General features: G+C 33.5%; 1 protein-coding gene across 3 annotated transcripts in view; it reads right to left on the bottom strand.

The window, feature by feature from the left end:
* LOC101897667 (potassium voltage-gated channel unc-103) overlaps positions 1-16,442 on the bottom strand; it is a 38,598-nt gene that overhangs the window by 13,508 nt on the left and 8,648 nt on the right. For all 3 annotated transcript variants that reach the window (XM_011297847.3, XM_011297846.3, XM_005176441.4), the window contains one exon: positions 12,162-12,316. In XM_011297847.3, the coding sequence (XP_011296149.1) occupies positions 12,162-12,316 (155 nt within the window). The remainder of the gene's footprint in view (positions 1-12,161; positions 12,317-16,442) is intronic.

Genomic DNA, 16,442 nt, shown 5'->3' with positions numbered 1-16,442 from the left:
TGTAATTTAAAGAAAGCCAGACGTTTTTTTTCGGATTTTATAATCGTTTTGGTTATTCAAAACTTCGACCCTTTATGGGGGAGGTGCCAAAAAGAATGGTCCGATCCCTACAATTTTTTTAACAGATCTTGTATTGATCGAAATATTGAGTTGTGTCAAGTCTGAATGGAATCGGATGTTAAGTTCGTGTTTTCTGAGCTTCATGAATATTCAAAATGTTGACCGTATGTGGGGGAGGTACCAAAAGGAGTGGACCGATATATTCCATCTTTACACCAGACCTTGGGCTAATAAAAATATTGTGATGTGTGTAATTTGAAGACAATCGGACTCTTAAATCACATTATTTAGAGTTATAATTATTCAAAATGTTGACCCTTTGTGGGGGAGGTACTTGCTGGAGTGGACCGATATTGTCCATTTTCGCACCTCACCTAGCACTGATGCAAATATTAGGACTCGCAAAGTTTAAGGAAAATCGGATTATCCTTTCTTTTTCTGTGCAGAAAAAATGTTTTTTTTTAAATTTTCGACCATTTTTGGGGGAGTTACCAGAAGCAGTGGACCGATATATTCCATCTTCACATGAGACCTTGGGTTAATAAAAATATTGAAAGGAGTGAAATTTGTAGGAAATCATACTATTGCATCACATTGTAAAAGCGTTATAATTTTTCAAATTTTTGACCCTTTGTGGGGGAGGGGCACTTGATGATCCATTTTCGTACCTGACCTAGCACTGTTTGGAAATATTAGGATTAGCAAAGTTGAAGTAAAATTGGATTATCCTTTCTCTTTCTCTGCATATTTTTTTTTTTTTTTGAAATTTTCGACCTTTTATGGGGAAGGTACCAGAAGGAGTAGACCGATATTGCTCATCTCCGAACTTGATCTAAGTTTGACAATAATATTACTATGTACGAAACTTGGATCAAATTGGATACTCCCTTCGAGAGTTATCGTTCGCACCAGCCAGACAGACGGACGGAAATCTCTAGATCGACTCCAAATGTCCTAAAAAGGGATTTGGTCAAAGAGACGTAGGGTCTAAAATCGTTATTTCGTTGAGACACGTTTTGGCGTATCAAATGATATATACCCTCTCTAGCCATATGATTGAGGGTATAACAAAAACTCAACAGCCCTCCCATTCAATTGTTTTAAAAAAATTTTGCATACTTTAAAAACGTCTTCCTTTCTGGTTATTCCAGGGCTATACCTATTGAGAAAATTAACCTTTTTGTATTAAGAGACTTCTCTAACGAAAACATATATTGTCCATAAGTAATAACTTTGCCTGTTTAAAGGCATGAATACCCAACTTTTTTTTCATTTTTGCAAATTTTTACCGGAATACCCTTTTCCGTACCGGTAATGCTGACATTTTGTTCTCGCCCACATTTTGCTATTTATTTTTTGAGATTAAAAACCTAAGAGAACAAAGCTATGACTAATATTTTGCAGTTATATTCAATACTTAAGTACCAGGGACGAATGTTGGGGCCCTGGTGTCCCATTCCCTCCTAAATTGTTAATTTTCGGTCATTTTTTCTACGTTTTGCATGGAATAGTTAATATTTTTCTAATTGAGCCCTGCACCGAAATGGTTTTCAAATACATATCGAATCTATTTTCAAGGCCGATATTTATGATGTCAACAGTAAATTATATAATAAATACTAAACTATCTAATGGATTATCCCATGGGGAAGATTCGAGATAGTGAGTCCACACTGTACAAATATCAAAAAAAAAAAAAAACATTTTAAATTTATATAAAAAAAAAATAGATTATTTGAAAAAAATTGAATATGATTTCAGTACCACACTTGACATTTAGAGTTGTTTTTTTTTACATCTAGATAGGTATGTATGTAGGTATTATAATAATTTTTTTGCAGACACAGTGCAACGCATACTTGAAGGTTTCAACCAAATCACTTTCGCTGTACCCAGAAACTGAAGAGTATTCATAATATAGAATTTTATGCAGAAAATATAATTTTGATTGGCCTTGCCGTTTATGCTTTTTTCTTACACTTTTTCGTAGGAAATCCGTAACAATCATTAATACGAATGACACTATAGTTCGGGCGAATATTTATAGAATTCAGTATTTGAAATAAAACAACAGAGAATGGCAACGCTGTCCAGAAAAAATGGATTGCAAAAAAACATCGATCAAAATTGTGAAAAAAGTGAGCGAAGAAAGACCGAGACTATGGGAAAAGTAGTAGACGAATTCGGCCGTACCGAGAAAACCGAACAATATACCTTTAATATTAGAAAATATGTGGAAATATGAGGAGCTTGATGAGTACCTTGACCCATTGTAAATGTACATATAAAAGTGGGCATATTATATTATACCCACGTTTAAGAAACAATAAATCAGCGATGTGCGAAATTGGGACAAATCGGAGGGACATACCCAGTCCTGTAACGAATTTTTTTACACTCTGTAGCCATTAGACTGTGGGCATAATTACAACTTGAAATTTTTTTAAAAATATTTTGATTTTAAGAAAAAAAAAAAAATAACGGATTATAAATAACTTAGATTTCGTTGCAGAATCTTTAGCTTAAATTCATGCTCAAATCTAAAACAGACCTTTTAAATGATAACTGTTTGCAATATTATGATTGCAAATTAAAAAGATCGATTTTGAAATCCTAAGGCTCCGGTATTTTTACGGGTTATGACAATTGATTCCTTTGTAGAAGGGAATGAAGAAAAAACTCAGGTCATCTTGGTTTAGCGATCAGTAAATATTGCGATCAGTAAAGCAATTAACGAAAGTTTATAGCCTCCTCTGGAAGAGATGAAAAAACTGAATGCCGAACAACGGAACACTCTTAACTCCAGAGGAGGTATTCGTTAATCGGTAGAATCGTAGAATCGGAATCTGCAAGGAATATGAATTAAGTTCTGATGTAGAGGCCTTTTGGTTATTCAAAATTTTAATCCCTTTTGTGGGAGAGGGGCCAAAAAAAAGTAATCCATTGTTCATGGCAGATCAATTGTTAATAAAAATATTGGGATGTGTGAAATTTGAAGAGAATCGAATGCTTATTTCACATTTTAAAGGAGTTATAATCATTCAGAATTTTGACCCGTTGTGGGGGAGGCACCAGAAAGAGAGGATCGATATATTCCATGATCTTGTGATAAAAATATTGGAATGTGCGCATTTTATAAGATTTTTGGTTATTCAAAATGTTGACCCGTTATGGGTGGGGGAGGTACTGGAAGGACTGGTCCCCTTTATTCATGCTTCATACTAGACTTGGTATAAATATTGAGAATTGGGACATTTGAAGGCAATCAGACTTTTTTTCACATTTTACAAGAGCTATAATTATTCAAAATTTTGCCCACTTGGGGGGAGGTACTTGATGGAGTCGACCGATATTGGTCTACCTTGCACTAATAATAATAATATTAGGATTTAGAAATTTTGCACAACATTAAATGACCTTTTCTTGTTCTACAAAGTAAATTATTTTATGTGGAGGTACTAGAAAAAGTGGAGCGATATTGCCCCTCTCCAAGTTAGATCTATGTTTGACAATGAGATTACGATGTACCAAGCTTGGACCAAATAGGATACTCCCTTCAAAAGTTATCGTGGGCACCAGCCAGACAGACGGACGGCTAGATCGACTCCAAATGTTCTGATTCGGATTTGGTCCAAGAAAACGCAGGATCTAAGACAGTTATTTCTATTATCCACGTTTTGGCCAAATGATTTTTAATTAATATGCAACATGAGTACAAAAGGAAGGCTTCGAGATGAATTCTGCTGATCCATTATTGGTATGGCTGGAAAACTCATGGAGAGTACCACCCAGATTTATGTTAACGGCTATGCTTAATATGTGGTCCTTGTCTTTGCTATTTTTTATGGAATTTATCGGAACCGACTTTTTTCAAATATATGAGTGTTACAATTAAAGATTCCGGGAAAATTTGTAGGCATATATTCTTGGTATTCGGAAACATAAGCCGTTCTTTATTATTTCTGCATTTTTGTAATGGGCCAGTAAGTTCGTGTAAACTCTGTTGGATTTTTGGAAAAATTAAAAATACCACCACATTGTAGGTCATGGAAAAATAATATGAAATCCGTTGTCATTTTTTCTCCTGGCATTAAAAAAAGATTCCGCACCATTAAAAAGATTTCATTGCATACATGTTTGCCCTTGCACTTTAGCTTTTCAAACAAATATTCTTCATTAGAATTGAGTATAACCGTCAATACTAGAGCATTTTACATAGACCTCATTCAGGATCTTCTCCAAATCGCAATATTTAAATTACAAGTTTCTTCAATAAAATATTTCACCGAATTGTTCTAAAAAGGGCGTTCTCAGAATAAAATTCCCCACATGATATATTGGGGTGGTATTTTTTTGGTCATAACCCTAATGCGCATACATTATTCGAATAAAAATCATCATCAGGGTTAATATTTAAACAGTTTCAAACATTGCCAAATCTACCCAAAATAACCCCGGTAGTGACCATAGAGCGGATGATGAATGCTAATTGAGTCTCTATGTATTTCTCAGTAGTTTCCCATGAGGAAGGGTATTTTGAGTTCCTGAAAGTTAGCATTTATAAATATTGAATTGTTGTTTGTCGAGTTGTGTCGATCTAGTTCATAGTTCAGAACACACAGTTCCTAAACGTATGAGTGATTTCATAAATTTCATATCACTCATACGCAGAGTTTTCATAAAAACGACCGGGGTACAAGGAACTAGATACGGAACTTGTTCGTTCAATCGAACTAGGTGGACCCAACTCTGATTATTTGTATTTAAAAATGAAAAATATTTTGCTAAAGTATTCAAAATTTATAAACAAGATAAACTAAAGCTCTTAATACTTTAAAGATAAAGCTTTTAGTACTTTACTTTTAAATTTATGATTAAAAATTATTTATAAAAAAATCTATTAAATTTTAATTTAAATTCCTTAGAAATATTATGAAAGCCAATATACATATGTTTTTTTTTTTTTTCTTTAAAATTTGAACAATTCTATTATTAAATATTGCACTTGTTAAAAGTTAAATATTATTTTTCGATAAATTGTAAATTAAATTTTTCAAAAATATTTAATTAAATGCTAAAGCGTTATTTAAAAAAATATATATATTTTTGCTAGTAAAACTGTAGGCGTTAAAGCTTAATGGTCAAGTATATAATTGCAGGAAGCGTTTCAAAATTTTTTTGCCGGCTTTGCATCAATGTGCGCATAGTGCATGAGTGCAAATAAACTTTTTCGATTTCGGATATATATGTACATATATTTTATATATTTCTATTCCCTTGAGTTATTTTCATTTGTCGAGATTGGTCAGAAAATCGTAAACATATTATTCTTAGCTTATTTGTTATGGATGTAGCTTTTAATCGATTGTTCATGAGTTAATAGGAGACAACAATTTGGATAGGAAAAATATTGTTCGACTGTATACCTTGCAAAAAAGGAGTACAAATTAAGGTTAGATCAATAATTCCATAATTTGAGCCGAAACTCTTCCCGTAATGTTTGACATAAGAAGTAGGTGGAAAAAAAGGAACAATATAACGAATGAGGTACCAAATCGTAACGCTGCCAAAGACCTAGAATGATAAAGACTAGACAAAATACATTCTGAGCTAATGGTTTGTGTCTATACAATCTAGGTAACAGCTCATGACAGAGCCATGTTAATATAAAAAACATATTTATAGAAAAAAATGACACAAAAAAGTTTGAAAAATTTTAAAATTGGGTTTCAAAATTCTATTCCATAGACTTTCCCAATTGCCTAAACGGTTTAAATCGTGATGGTGATCGTGAATGATGGTACAAGCCAGTGTCAAGATATGGCAACTCTGTGAAAATACCTCTGTTGTTATGATATCGTAACAACGGAGGAATTTTCACAGGGTTGCCATATATTGACTCTGTCTTGTCCCATCTTTACACTTCTGTGTCTTTGACGCTACAACCGTTGTGGCCAATTGGACAAAGACATAGAAGTATAAAGATAAGACAATTCGGAGTCAAGATATGGCAACCCCGTGTAAATACTTCTATTGTTATGATATCATAACAACAAAGTTACAAATGTTAACTGATTTATACCGCCAAGGCAATATGCAAATTTTCGGAAGGTCTATGGATAAGAAGTTTAAAACCACATTTTTGGATTTTTATACCCTCCACCTTGGAAAGGAGGGTATATTAACTTTGCCCTAAATATTCATCGTAGACCCCATAAAGTCTATATATTCATAATCAGCAAAAAATTCTAAGTCCGTCTGTCTGTTGAAATCACGATACAGGATGTAGGATGGTTGGTATTAAAAATGAGATATATAGGTCCACGTTTTTCTATAGTCCCCCATATAACGATATCTCCCGATATTCGGTATTTTGATGGCTTTTGTCACATTTTTTCACGGATTTGTCTAAAAATTGGTATTTGTTGGTCATAATGGGTTCTAGTTCGTGTGGCGAAACATTGTATGGCTAGGTCCACGTTTTGCTATAGTCCTCCATATAACGGTACCTCTCGATATTCGGTATTTTGACGATTTTTGCCACATTTTTTCACGGATTTGTCTAAAAATTGGTATTTGTTGGTCATAATGGATTCTAGCTCCGGTGGCAAAACATTGTATGTATAGGTCTACGCTTTGGTACAGCCTCCAGATAACGGTAACTCCCGATACTCGGTATTTTGATGATTTTTGCCACATTTTTTCACGGATTTGTTCTAAAAGTTGGTATTTGTTGGTCATAATGGGTTCTAGCTCCGGTGGCGAAACATTGTATGGCTAGGTCCACGTTTTGGTATAACTCCCATGTAAAGTTACCTCCCGATATTCGGTATTTTGATGATTTTTGCCACATTTTTTCACGGATTTGTCTAAAAGTTCGCTAGAACCCATTAGGACCCATGGGTTCTAGCTCCGGTGCCGAAACATTGTATGTATAGGTCCACGTTTTGGTATAACTCCCATATATCGGTACCTCCAGATATTAGGTATTTTGATGATTTGAGCGAAATTATTCATCGGAATGTTTTCAAATTTAGTATTTGAAGTTCGTAATCGATACTATAGCCTATTACAGAAAATTGTCTGTGCAGGTCCACCTTTTGGCATAGCCCCCATTTAACAGTACCTCCCGATATTCGGTATTTTAATGATTTTAGCAACATTTTTCACCAGAATTGTATCAAATTGTATATTTGAAGGTCGTAATGGATACTACAGCCTAAGACAGAAAATTGTGTGTGCAGGTCCACGTTTTGGCATAGCCTCCATATAATGGTACCCCTCCCTATATTCGGTATTTTGATGATTTAAGCTACATTATTCACCGATTTTTTCCAAGTTTCGCATTTGAATATTGTAATGGCTTATGACAAAAGTTGCCTATGCAGGTCCACGCCATGGCATATACTATAATATAACGGCTACATTCGGTATTTTTAACATTTTAACGGATATTATTTTTTTGAAAATTGCCAAATTCTTTCCAAATGGTGGAGGGTATTCAAAGTTCGGCCCGGCCGAACTTACAACTTTTTTACTTGTTTATATTAACATACCTCTGTCATGAGCAGTTACTCTTTGTTTCGTAGACACAAACCATTTTCTCAAAATTCATTTTGTCTAGTCTTTACCATTTTAGTTCTTTGAATTGGATACTTTTTTAAAATCGAACTGCCTTGGATTTTTTTGGCAAATCCAAAGGGTTCGTACAGAACTTTGTACCTCTAATTTTACTAATCAACCCGCTAGGAAATTAAGAATCTTCCCATTTTTTGTGAAAACAATGATCTTGATCTCTTGATAATAACCCCAGTTTAAAGTATACATGGTATAATTATTTCACGGTAACTTCACTTTAAATAAGAATATCCAGCTCTGCATTTTTCTGTAATTAACCGTGTTTCAAATATAACGGCATAGAAAATGGGTTTCCATCTCTGATTTCTGCATACACAATGGAGTTATGAATATACATTTTGACAATTAGATATTGTCAAAGGTATAATTTTGAAAAAAAAAATGTAAACAAATGATTGCATGAGGTTACCTTTTTAATTTTACCATGAAAGTATAGCAAGCGAGTCAATTGCGATTGCTTTAAAATCGCCTGATCGAACCAACTTTAATTTGCGTATAACACCACGATGGCATCAAAATAAAATTTCGAAAAGAAAATCTTCAATTTTAAAGACCAAAAACAAAAGAGAAACCCAAAAGTTGCTGAACATGTTCTCGGATTCACTTTCACGTTTGGTGGTCGCACCGAGTGTTGCAGATTTCCGGTCGTTGTGAGAGGCAAAAGTGAATTAAGAAACATGATACTCTCAAGGACAATTCAACTCTCACTATATCGTGGAATGCTGACCATAGGCATGTAAATTTACTCTAACAGCATTTTATTCAAGGTTCACGTGAAGTTGAAAACATGCAACAGCTTCCTTGGCGCTGCTCTGCAGAATAGAACAAAGAAACACACTTTATTAAAAATCATTTCAAAAAGGCAAATTCAAAAAACGAAACAACATTTTATACAGCAATCGTTCCATTCGCAATGGTAGAACTCCTACGGGATAGACTCTTGAAGTAGCGAGAGTGAAGAACAGTTACAAGAAGAAAAAAAAGGAAAAAGAAACGCTACAGGTGTTCAGTGGATTCCAAGCAATACATATTTACACACAATGTTCCTTAGTACATTGGATTGTAGGGTGGAACTGTTTCGTGTTGGAGAAATATTACAATGTTCTCTTAAAAAGGGGGTTTGGGAAGTAAGGGCATAGAAATATAGTGGCAACGAAATCAAATGTTTGAAGCAAGCAAAATACTACAATTACAAAATACGCAAAGCTGTGACAAGTGTTAACATAAACAAATTACCTTTTTCCATCCAGCAAAAATGTTTATCGTTTTTTTAATTTAAATTAAACTCTGTTAAGTTTTCAAATACAATATTACATTCTATATGGCGAAGAACTCCCGTTCAATTTAGGTATTAAGTTAAAAACGCTTAGCAGAATCTTTAAACCCATAATTTGCCCGAAGTTTTTAGAAAATTAATAATCAATCCTGGCCCCCATTCATGGAAACGTTGACAGCAATATTTCAACTGTCACTCTGTCATTTGGAAACTTTTGCAAGACTTAACATCCATGTTGTGTAAATTAATACATTACAAAAATTAAAAAAATTTATATTTCTTTAAATAAACTCTAGCTTGCTACTCTTCAAGACCGAAATCAATTCTGTGGAAAATGCCAGAATGTGTTTTGCAAAGTTTTTCACCAACAGGCAACTGTCTCAACATCGTGAAGCGTTGCCATATTTTCGCAAAACTCCACATCAACATTTGTTGTTCTTTCTCTAATGGTTTCATTTTCTCACACACAAATTGATTTTTCTCTTTTCTCTTCTGCGTATGTATGCGTATAGTTCAAGCTGGATTTGGTTGGTCGTCAACTCCGTCAAATACTTAATATTGTTGTTGCACTGTGTTTCAATATACCGATGAATCGGTATGTAAAAAAAAAAACATTTTATTTTTGGCTAATACTGAGCATACACGTAGCCACCATCACCAAATCAACCATCATCGAGAAAGTTTTCTCTCTTCGTTCATTTTGTGAAATAATAATGAAAAGTAAATGTGTGTGTTTATATATACATATTTACATGTGCACAAACAGACTAACTGTAAGCGATAGTGAGTTTTTTACATTTCGCTGGGTGCATTTTTTGCATTAATGGTATGTAAAGTGGTATGATATCACAACAAAATCAAACACAGGTGGTGGTAGTGGTGGTGTAAATGTTGTATTATGATCCACATTAAAGCGGTGTACACACCATCAATCTTCACAGGCTTTTTTATCGGTGTTGTCAGTTCACTCATTCTTTTCCGTCAACGATAATGATCGTGTTTGGAACCATAAAGCAAGCAATGGGCTCTAAGCAAACCAGTTAGATGTTTTTTTTATGAATTTCACTAAAGACTACTGTTTGTAAGAAGCCCAAAATACATGCAGTGCAATAAAAATAAAATATCGGAAAAAGAAATGCTTCCATAAAAATGTAATTAAAATAAAAAACAAGTTAAATAGTATCAGTAGGTTTTGCCGACAGATGTATACCCCCAGCCTTGAGTTATGATTATTCAAACGGTTGACCATTTTAGGGTTGGTTCAGCAGTTGGCCAATATTAGTATCTGACCTAAGACTGATAAAAATGTTACAACGTGCCAGATTTGGACTATATCGACTACTTCCTTTACTTTATATAAGATATGTACAAATTTTTGGAAAATATGTAAACATGCGTGAGGGTAACATTTTCATACTTCATCTAATACAGATAAAAATATCGCTATGCCCAAAAAAAATCGAACATTTTTTCCCACTTTTCGCGGAATTATAAATTCTGATAAATTACATATTCACATCAAATTTCTGGTTAAGAGAAATATTTAGACATAGCAAGTTGTAAAGAATCGCCGACTTGTTTCGCAAATTATGGCAGATGTAAATACTGGAATTTACTGGAAAATACCTGGATGTGTGAAATTTGAAAAGATTTGGATGCTTATCTCGCTTTCTTTGAGCGTTTTGTTTTTCACCAAAGGAGATACCAAAAGAATTGATCCGATCTGTACCATATTTATAACAGATCTTGTGTTGATGGAAATATTGAGATGTACCAAGTTTGAATGGAATCGGATGTTAAGTTCGTGTTTTATGACCTTTATGAATATTCAAAATTTTGACCCTTTGTGGGGGAGGTACTAGAAGGAGAGGTCCGATATATTCCATCTTAACTCCAGACCTTGGGTTAATAAAAATATTGTGATGTGTGTAATTTGAAGAGAACCGGATTTAATTTAAAACCTTGACCCTTTGTGGGGGAAGTATCAGAAGGACGGGTCCAATATCTACCATCTTTATAAAAAAAATCTTTTTTTATGCAACTATTGAGATGTACCAGGTCTGAATTGAATCGGATGTTAATTTCGCATTTTTTGAGCTTCATGAATATTAAAAATTTTGACCCTTTGTGGGGGAGGTACCAGAAGGAGTGGACCGATATATTCCAGCGATTCGTGTAATTTGAAGACAATCGGACTTCTATATCACATTTTATACGAGTTATAATTATTCCAAAATTTGACCCTTTGTGGGGGAGGTACTTGATGGAGTGGACAGATATTGTCAACTTTCCCACCTGACCTAGCACTGATGCAAATAATAAGATTTGCAAAGTTGGAGGAGAATCGAATTATTCTTTCTCTTTCTGTGCAATAAATTATTTTCTTTGAAAATTTTGATATTTTGTGGGGGAGGTACCAGAAGTACTGGACCGATATTGCCCATCTCCGAACTCGATCTAAGTTTGATAATAATATTATGATGTACCAAGTTTAAATCAAATCGGATACTATAAATCGATATTAAAACTTAGCTGGCTGTAAGTTAAAGCTGGTGGTGTAGACCGCTTAATGTGTCCACTTAGGTCCATGTGTATACAATGCAAAAATCATTCATATATAATTAAGATAACATATATATGTAGATAGGATACATATCTATATTAACAAACAACTATTAAAAAAAAAAAAAACTTTTTACAAACATAAAACTCTTCCTTTGGAATGACAACGAAATCTCGAAGTGGTGTGGCATATGGTGATGGTGGTGTGTGTTTGGCTGCATCATTAATTTATGCACACACAACCATTTACACTATGTAAATATGTTGACGTGTGTGTGTGTGGTCCAAATGCCACACACACATACTCTAAACTAAAAAATTTAAACAAAAACAAATTTAGAATTACTTTGGATCTCACTGCAGTTCGAAGCGCACACAAATATTAACCTACACACATTAGCAATTCATTTAGGACGTGCGGCCACACATCAGGTTCGTACAACGTTCACAACACGTGGCCCCAATCAATTCACTTGTTTACCCTAGTAAGACATAAGACAATGCAATCTGGCTAATGTGTGGCCCTACGGTTCTAAACCAATCCGGCCATGTGTCGGGCCAATTCGTGTGTCCTGGACTCGCTTGAGATTGTAGCCGACCGTTTTTGTGTAACAAAAAACATTACCATATGCAAGCCAGCCAGTGTGCAATGAGAACAAATGTGGCCATAAGCAGTACCAAGACAGCAGCTCCATATTCCGAATAACGATCAATTTTCCGTGCGACCCTCACCAGCCGCAGCAGACGGGCTGTTTTCAAAAGACCAATCAGAGTTGTTGTCTGGGTAATAAAAGATAAGACAAAGTGACATTCAGTTACATTTTTGGAAATGGATTCGGGGCATGCATCAACTAAATAAGGACTCTTCGCCATCAACCAAAGCTCCTAGGCATTCTATACAGTTAGTTTATTAGTTATTATTAATAACAATAGTAATAATAATAAGAATAATAATAACAATAATGAGGATAAGAAACCACCTTCCCATCAATATGCGGCGAGGTGTTACTGTATTTGGAAAAAAACTTGGTATGTTGCTACATATGTATTATGTATTTGTAGGACACATATGTGTGTGTTTTATCTATGTATTCACTATTTACTTACATCGCACATATTTCAGCCATAGTGTGGTATAGGTGGTTTTCTAATCCCTTTTTTTTGCTTTGTTTTTGTTTATTTGCTAGGCTCAACCAAAACTTTACTAAAAAAAATTAAATCTAGTTTTTTTTTATTGATTTTGTATTTGTCTTTGTTTTCTTTTTACCGATTATTAATAAGTTTTGGGCTTTGTTTTATATTTTTTCCAAGTCTATTAAATTGTGTTCTTAACTAAAAACCAAAAAAAGTTTCCAACTAAAATCTTGATAAAAAGCATCTAAACAACACTTGAGTTCAAAAAAAAAAACGGAAACTAGAAAAATTATCGAACAAAGTAGAAGAAGAAGAAAGCATTATTGAGAAGTTATGAAAATCCAAGAACGGAAGAAAAACTAAAAACCAAAACTCAAAATCACACACTCAGTATTCAATCGAATCGAAACGAAGATTTACACATACACAGAACCAAAAACAAAGGTGATGATTGATAACAGAGGTAGAGAAAGAGGAACAGAATGGAAACTGAAATGGAACTAAACGCAAATAGAACGACACTAAATCTTTTCATGACATATATTTATAATTGGACTTTCAAAAGTGGGGTGGGGGTAGGCCCTGTGGTGGCCTTCCATCACAAACGGTAACATTTTTACAAATCTAATTTCACTAAAAAATTTCATACGAATCGTTTATGAAAATTACTCACACACACACGCTCCTATGCAAACGATATGTATGTGTATGCAATTATTAGATTTTTTTTTTTTTTGATTGTTTGTTGTTTTTTTTATTTTTTTTGCAAATGTTTAAACTACATACTCCCTTTGCACTTATTAGGATTTGTTGTTTTTATTTTATTCTACGGCAGATGTGAATTTAGTGGTGGATTGGTTAATAGAACAAGAAGAAGAATAAGGTTAGTTGATCGGTTTGGAATAAGGCCTGTAAAAGTATTGAATAAAAATCAACTAAAAATGAAATCAAACTCAGTGATGATCACAAAAAGAGAGAGACGATCGCCAACTAGCTATCAACAACAATTATTTATCTCATGTATAAATGGTGCTTGACTACAAACTCTTCTTCTTTGTTTTCTGTATCGAAACTAACGATTGCGTCGTTCTCAATCTATTTCCTTTGCCGGCTGCTAAAAATTAGGTTACTAAGACAGTGCTGGCAAATCTCGCATAGAAAAGGAGAGTCTTCATATCATAACATAGTCTTTTCTATTATTGTTTCCATTTTAAAGCAGAATTCTTTGTTTTCTAAGAATTCTTTGCAATAAGGTATGAGTTTTTTTACCCCAGGGTTGAGTTATGGATGCAGAAATTATTACAACTTTAGATCAAAGGTAAAACAATTCTTTCAAAACTGGGGATAATTTTGTAAAAATGTTTTATGTAGGATGAAAAACTCATTCAATACCTATTCTAGAAGCCAATGGCAAATGTTATAAAAATTGTCTAGAATAGCATAAAGATTTCTAGTCTGGAGTATTCTCTCATTAGCCTAACTTCATATTATTCCCTATTATAGAGAGATTTTTTTTTTCAAAACTTAAGTGACAGCCATCATCTTGGCAAAGGGAATGGTCACTTTTCAGTTTTTTAATATGACGACTTTGTTGAAAAGTGTCGAACATTCACAGGTGAATGATTATCACACTCACTCCTGCCTTAGTTTTTTTGATTCCAGGAATCTTCAACATCAAATTTAAAGCAAAGACATGAAAGTATAAATATAGGAAAAGACAGAGTAAAAATATGGCAACTCTGTGAAAATATCTCTGTTGTTATGATATCATAAGAACATAGTTACCAATATGAACTAGTTTAAACAGCTAAGGCAATATGCAATTTTTTGGAAAGGTCTATGGAATAGAAGTTTGTATCCACATTTTTGGATCTTTCTAGTTTTTATTTGTCATTCGTTTTTGTAATCGTTGTTTTTATATTAACATGCCTCTGTCATGAGCTGTTACTCTACGTATTGTAAACATAAACCATTCGCTCAAAATGCATTTTGTCTACTCTTTACCATTTTAGGTCTTTGTTTGAAGTCTCGCTATTAAAAATGGTAGAAGAATACAGGTACTCGCATCGACACAGCTGCTGGGACATTGAACTGTCAAACCAATTTTGAAATTGAAAGTTTTTAATGAAAAATTATTAAAATTTGTTGAAAAATGCATACCTCCGATTGGCGTCGTGTAAAAAAAACATTTGAAAATCTACTTATATTTGAAAAAAAGACATTTTTAAATTTTTGACAGATCAATATACCTAATCGTTGATGCATCTACCTGTATTCTTCTATTATGGGGCTGGGACAATGAACTGTCAAACCAATTTTGGAATTTAAAATGTTTAATGAAAAATTATTTCAATTTATAAAAATTGTTGAAAAACGCTTTTTATAATAACCTCCGAATGACGGAGGTGATTCAGTGTGATTTTGACAATTGACAATTTTAGAAAAGTTATTTGCTGAATTTGAATATTTCAAAGAGAGTGAAGCAAGATAGTCTATAAAGCTCAAAGGGATAAGAATACGGACCTACTATTCTATTCCTATTATTTCGATTAAAATAACCTTAATTTCTTTTATGCTAAGGAAAATATATTTTTGCTAAACTTTTGTTGAACAAAACCTATGAAAATATTGTTGTTGTTGTTGAAGCTATAGGACGTTCGTCACCTCTGTACCAATTGTATTCCTTTATTAAAATCGTAAAAATTAAACAGAATATAAGTAAATTTAGATTTTTCAACTCGCTGTCTTTTTGGTGACAAAGAAAAACAACAGAGTTTGAATGGAAGGCGAGTGAACAAAACTAAATTAAAAAAAAAACGAAAAACTACCGAAAGTTGAAAGTAAATAGATCTTGTTCAGGGAATATATCGTCGTTCGCTCAATAGTAATAAAAAACCAATCTGTCAATATTGGATTGTGGAGTAATTCGATGAAAAAGGTATCTAAAACTACCTACAGCTATTGAAGAAAAAACATGCTGTGTACTCTTATCAGTTCACCTTTTAAATTTATTTTCACCGTTTCTCGTACAATTTTGAAAAAGATAATAATAAATGCAATAACTTTTGCACAATAGTTCCGTGTGAAAAACAGGATGGAAGGGATGTAATGTTGAAATGATAATCCTTATGTGAGAAAGAAATTAGCATTGCGTTATGGGCTTGCCATTCACTTTTTAAATGTTTTTTTAGAAAACATTGGATATTAATCTGGCCCTGTGCTGGTGAATATGGTACGATTTCTTCTGTGTTTTCAAAAAAAATCAAAAAATGGCACGGTATCAGGAAAGGAATTTTCACAAAAATTAATTCATTGGAATGACATTTTATTAAAAATTAGGCGGAGATTGAAATCTTCTACAGCCATTGCTCGTCTCGGTATCGTGAAGATATGACAAATTCGATGTGATGTCTTATGCATACGACAATTAGATCTCGTGATCAAAACTGAGGTGTTTTCGAGTTATGTTTCAAATCAGAATTTCCATTCAGGATAACATTCGGGGATTTTATTTATGTTGATGTGCCACTAAGGTATTGCATTTACTTCGGTTTTACTGTTAATCACATTGTCCCCGCTAATGACCAAATTAGGTTCCCTACAGCTCAGATTACGGAATTTCTTTTAGAAAAAACACGCAACGTTTTATACCGGGTACACGTTAGAGCAGATGGATGAATGGTTTTAAATTACAGCTATAAACTTTCTTTCCAATATTTTTTCTTTGTGGTTCTCACATATATATCTTTTCAGATGTCAACCAATTCATCCA

The sequence above is a fragment of the Musca domestica genome, unplaced genomic scaffold (assembly GCF_030504385.1).
Source record: "Musca domestica strain aabys unplaced genomic scaffold, Musca_domestica.polishedcontigs.V.1.1 8, whole genome shotgun sequence".
NCBI lineage: Eukaryota > Metazoa > Arthropoda > Insecta > Diptera > Muscidae > Musca > Musca domestica.
This window is presented reverse-complemented; position numbering and strand designations above follow the sequence as displayed.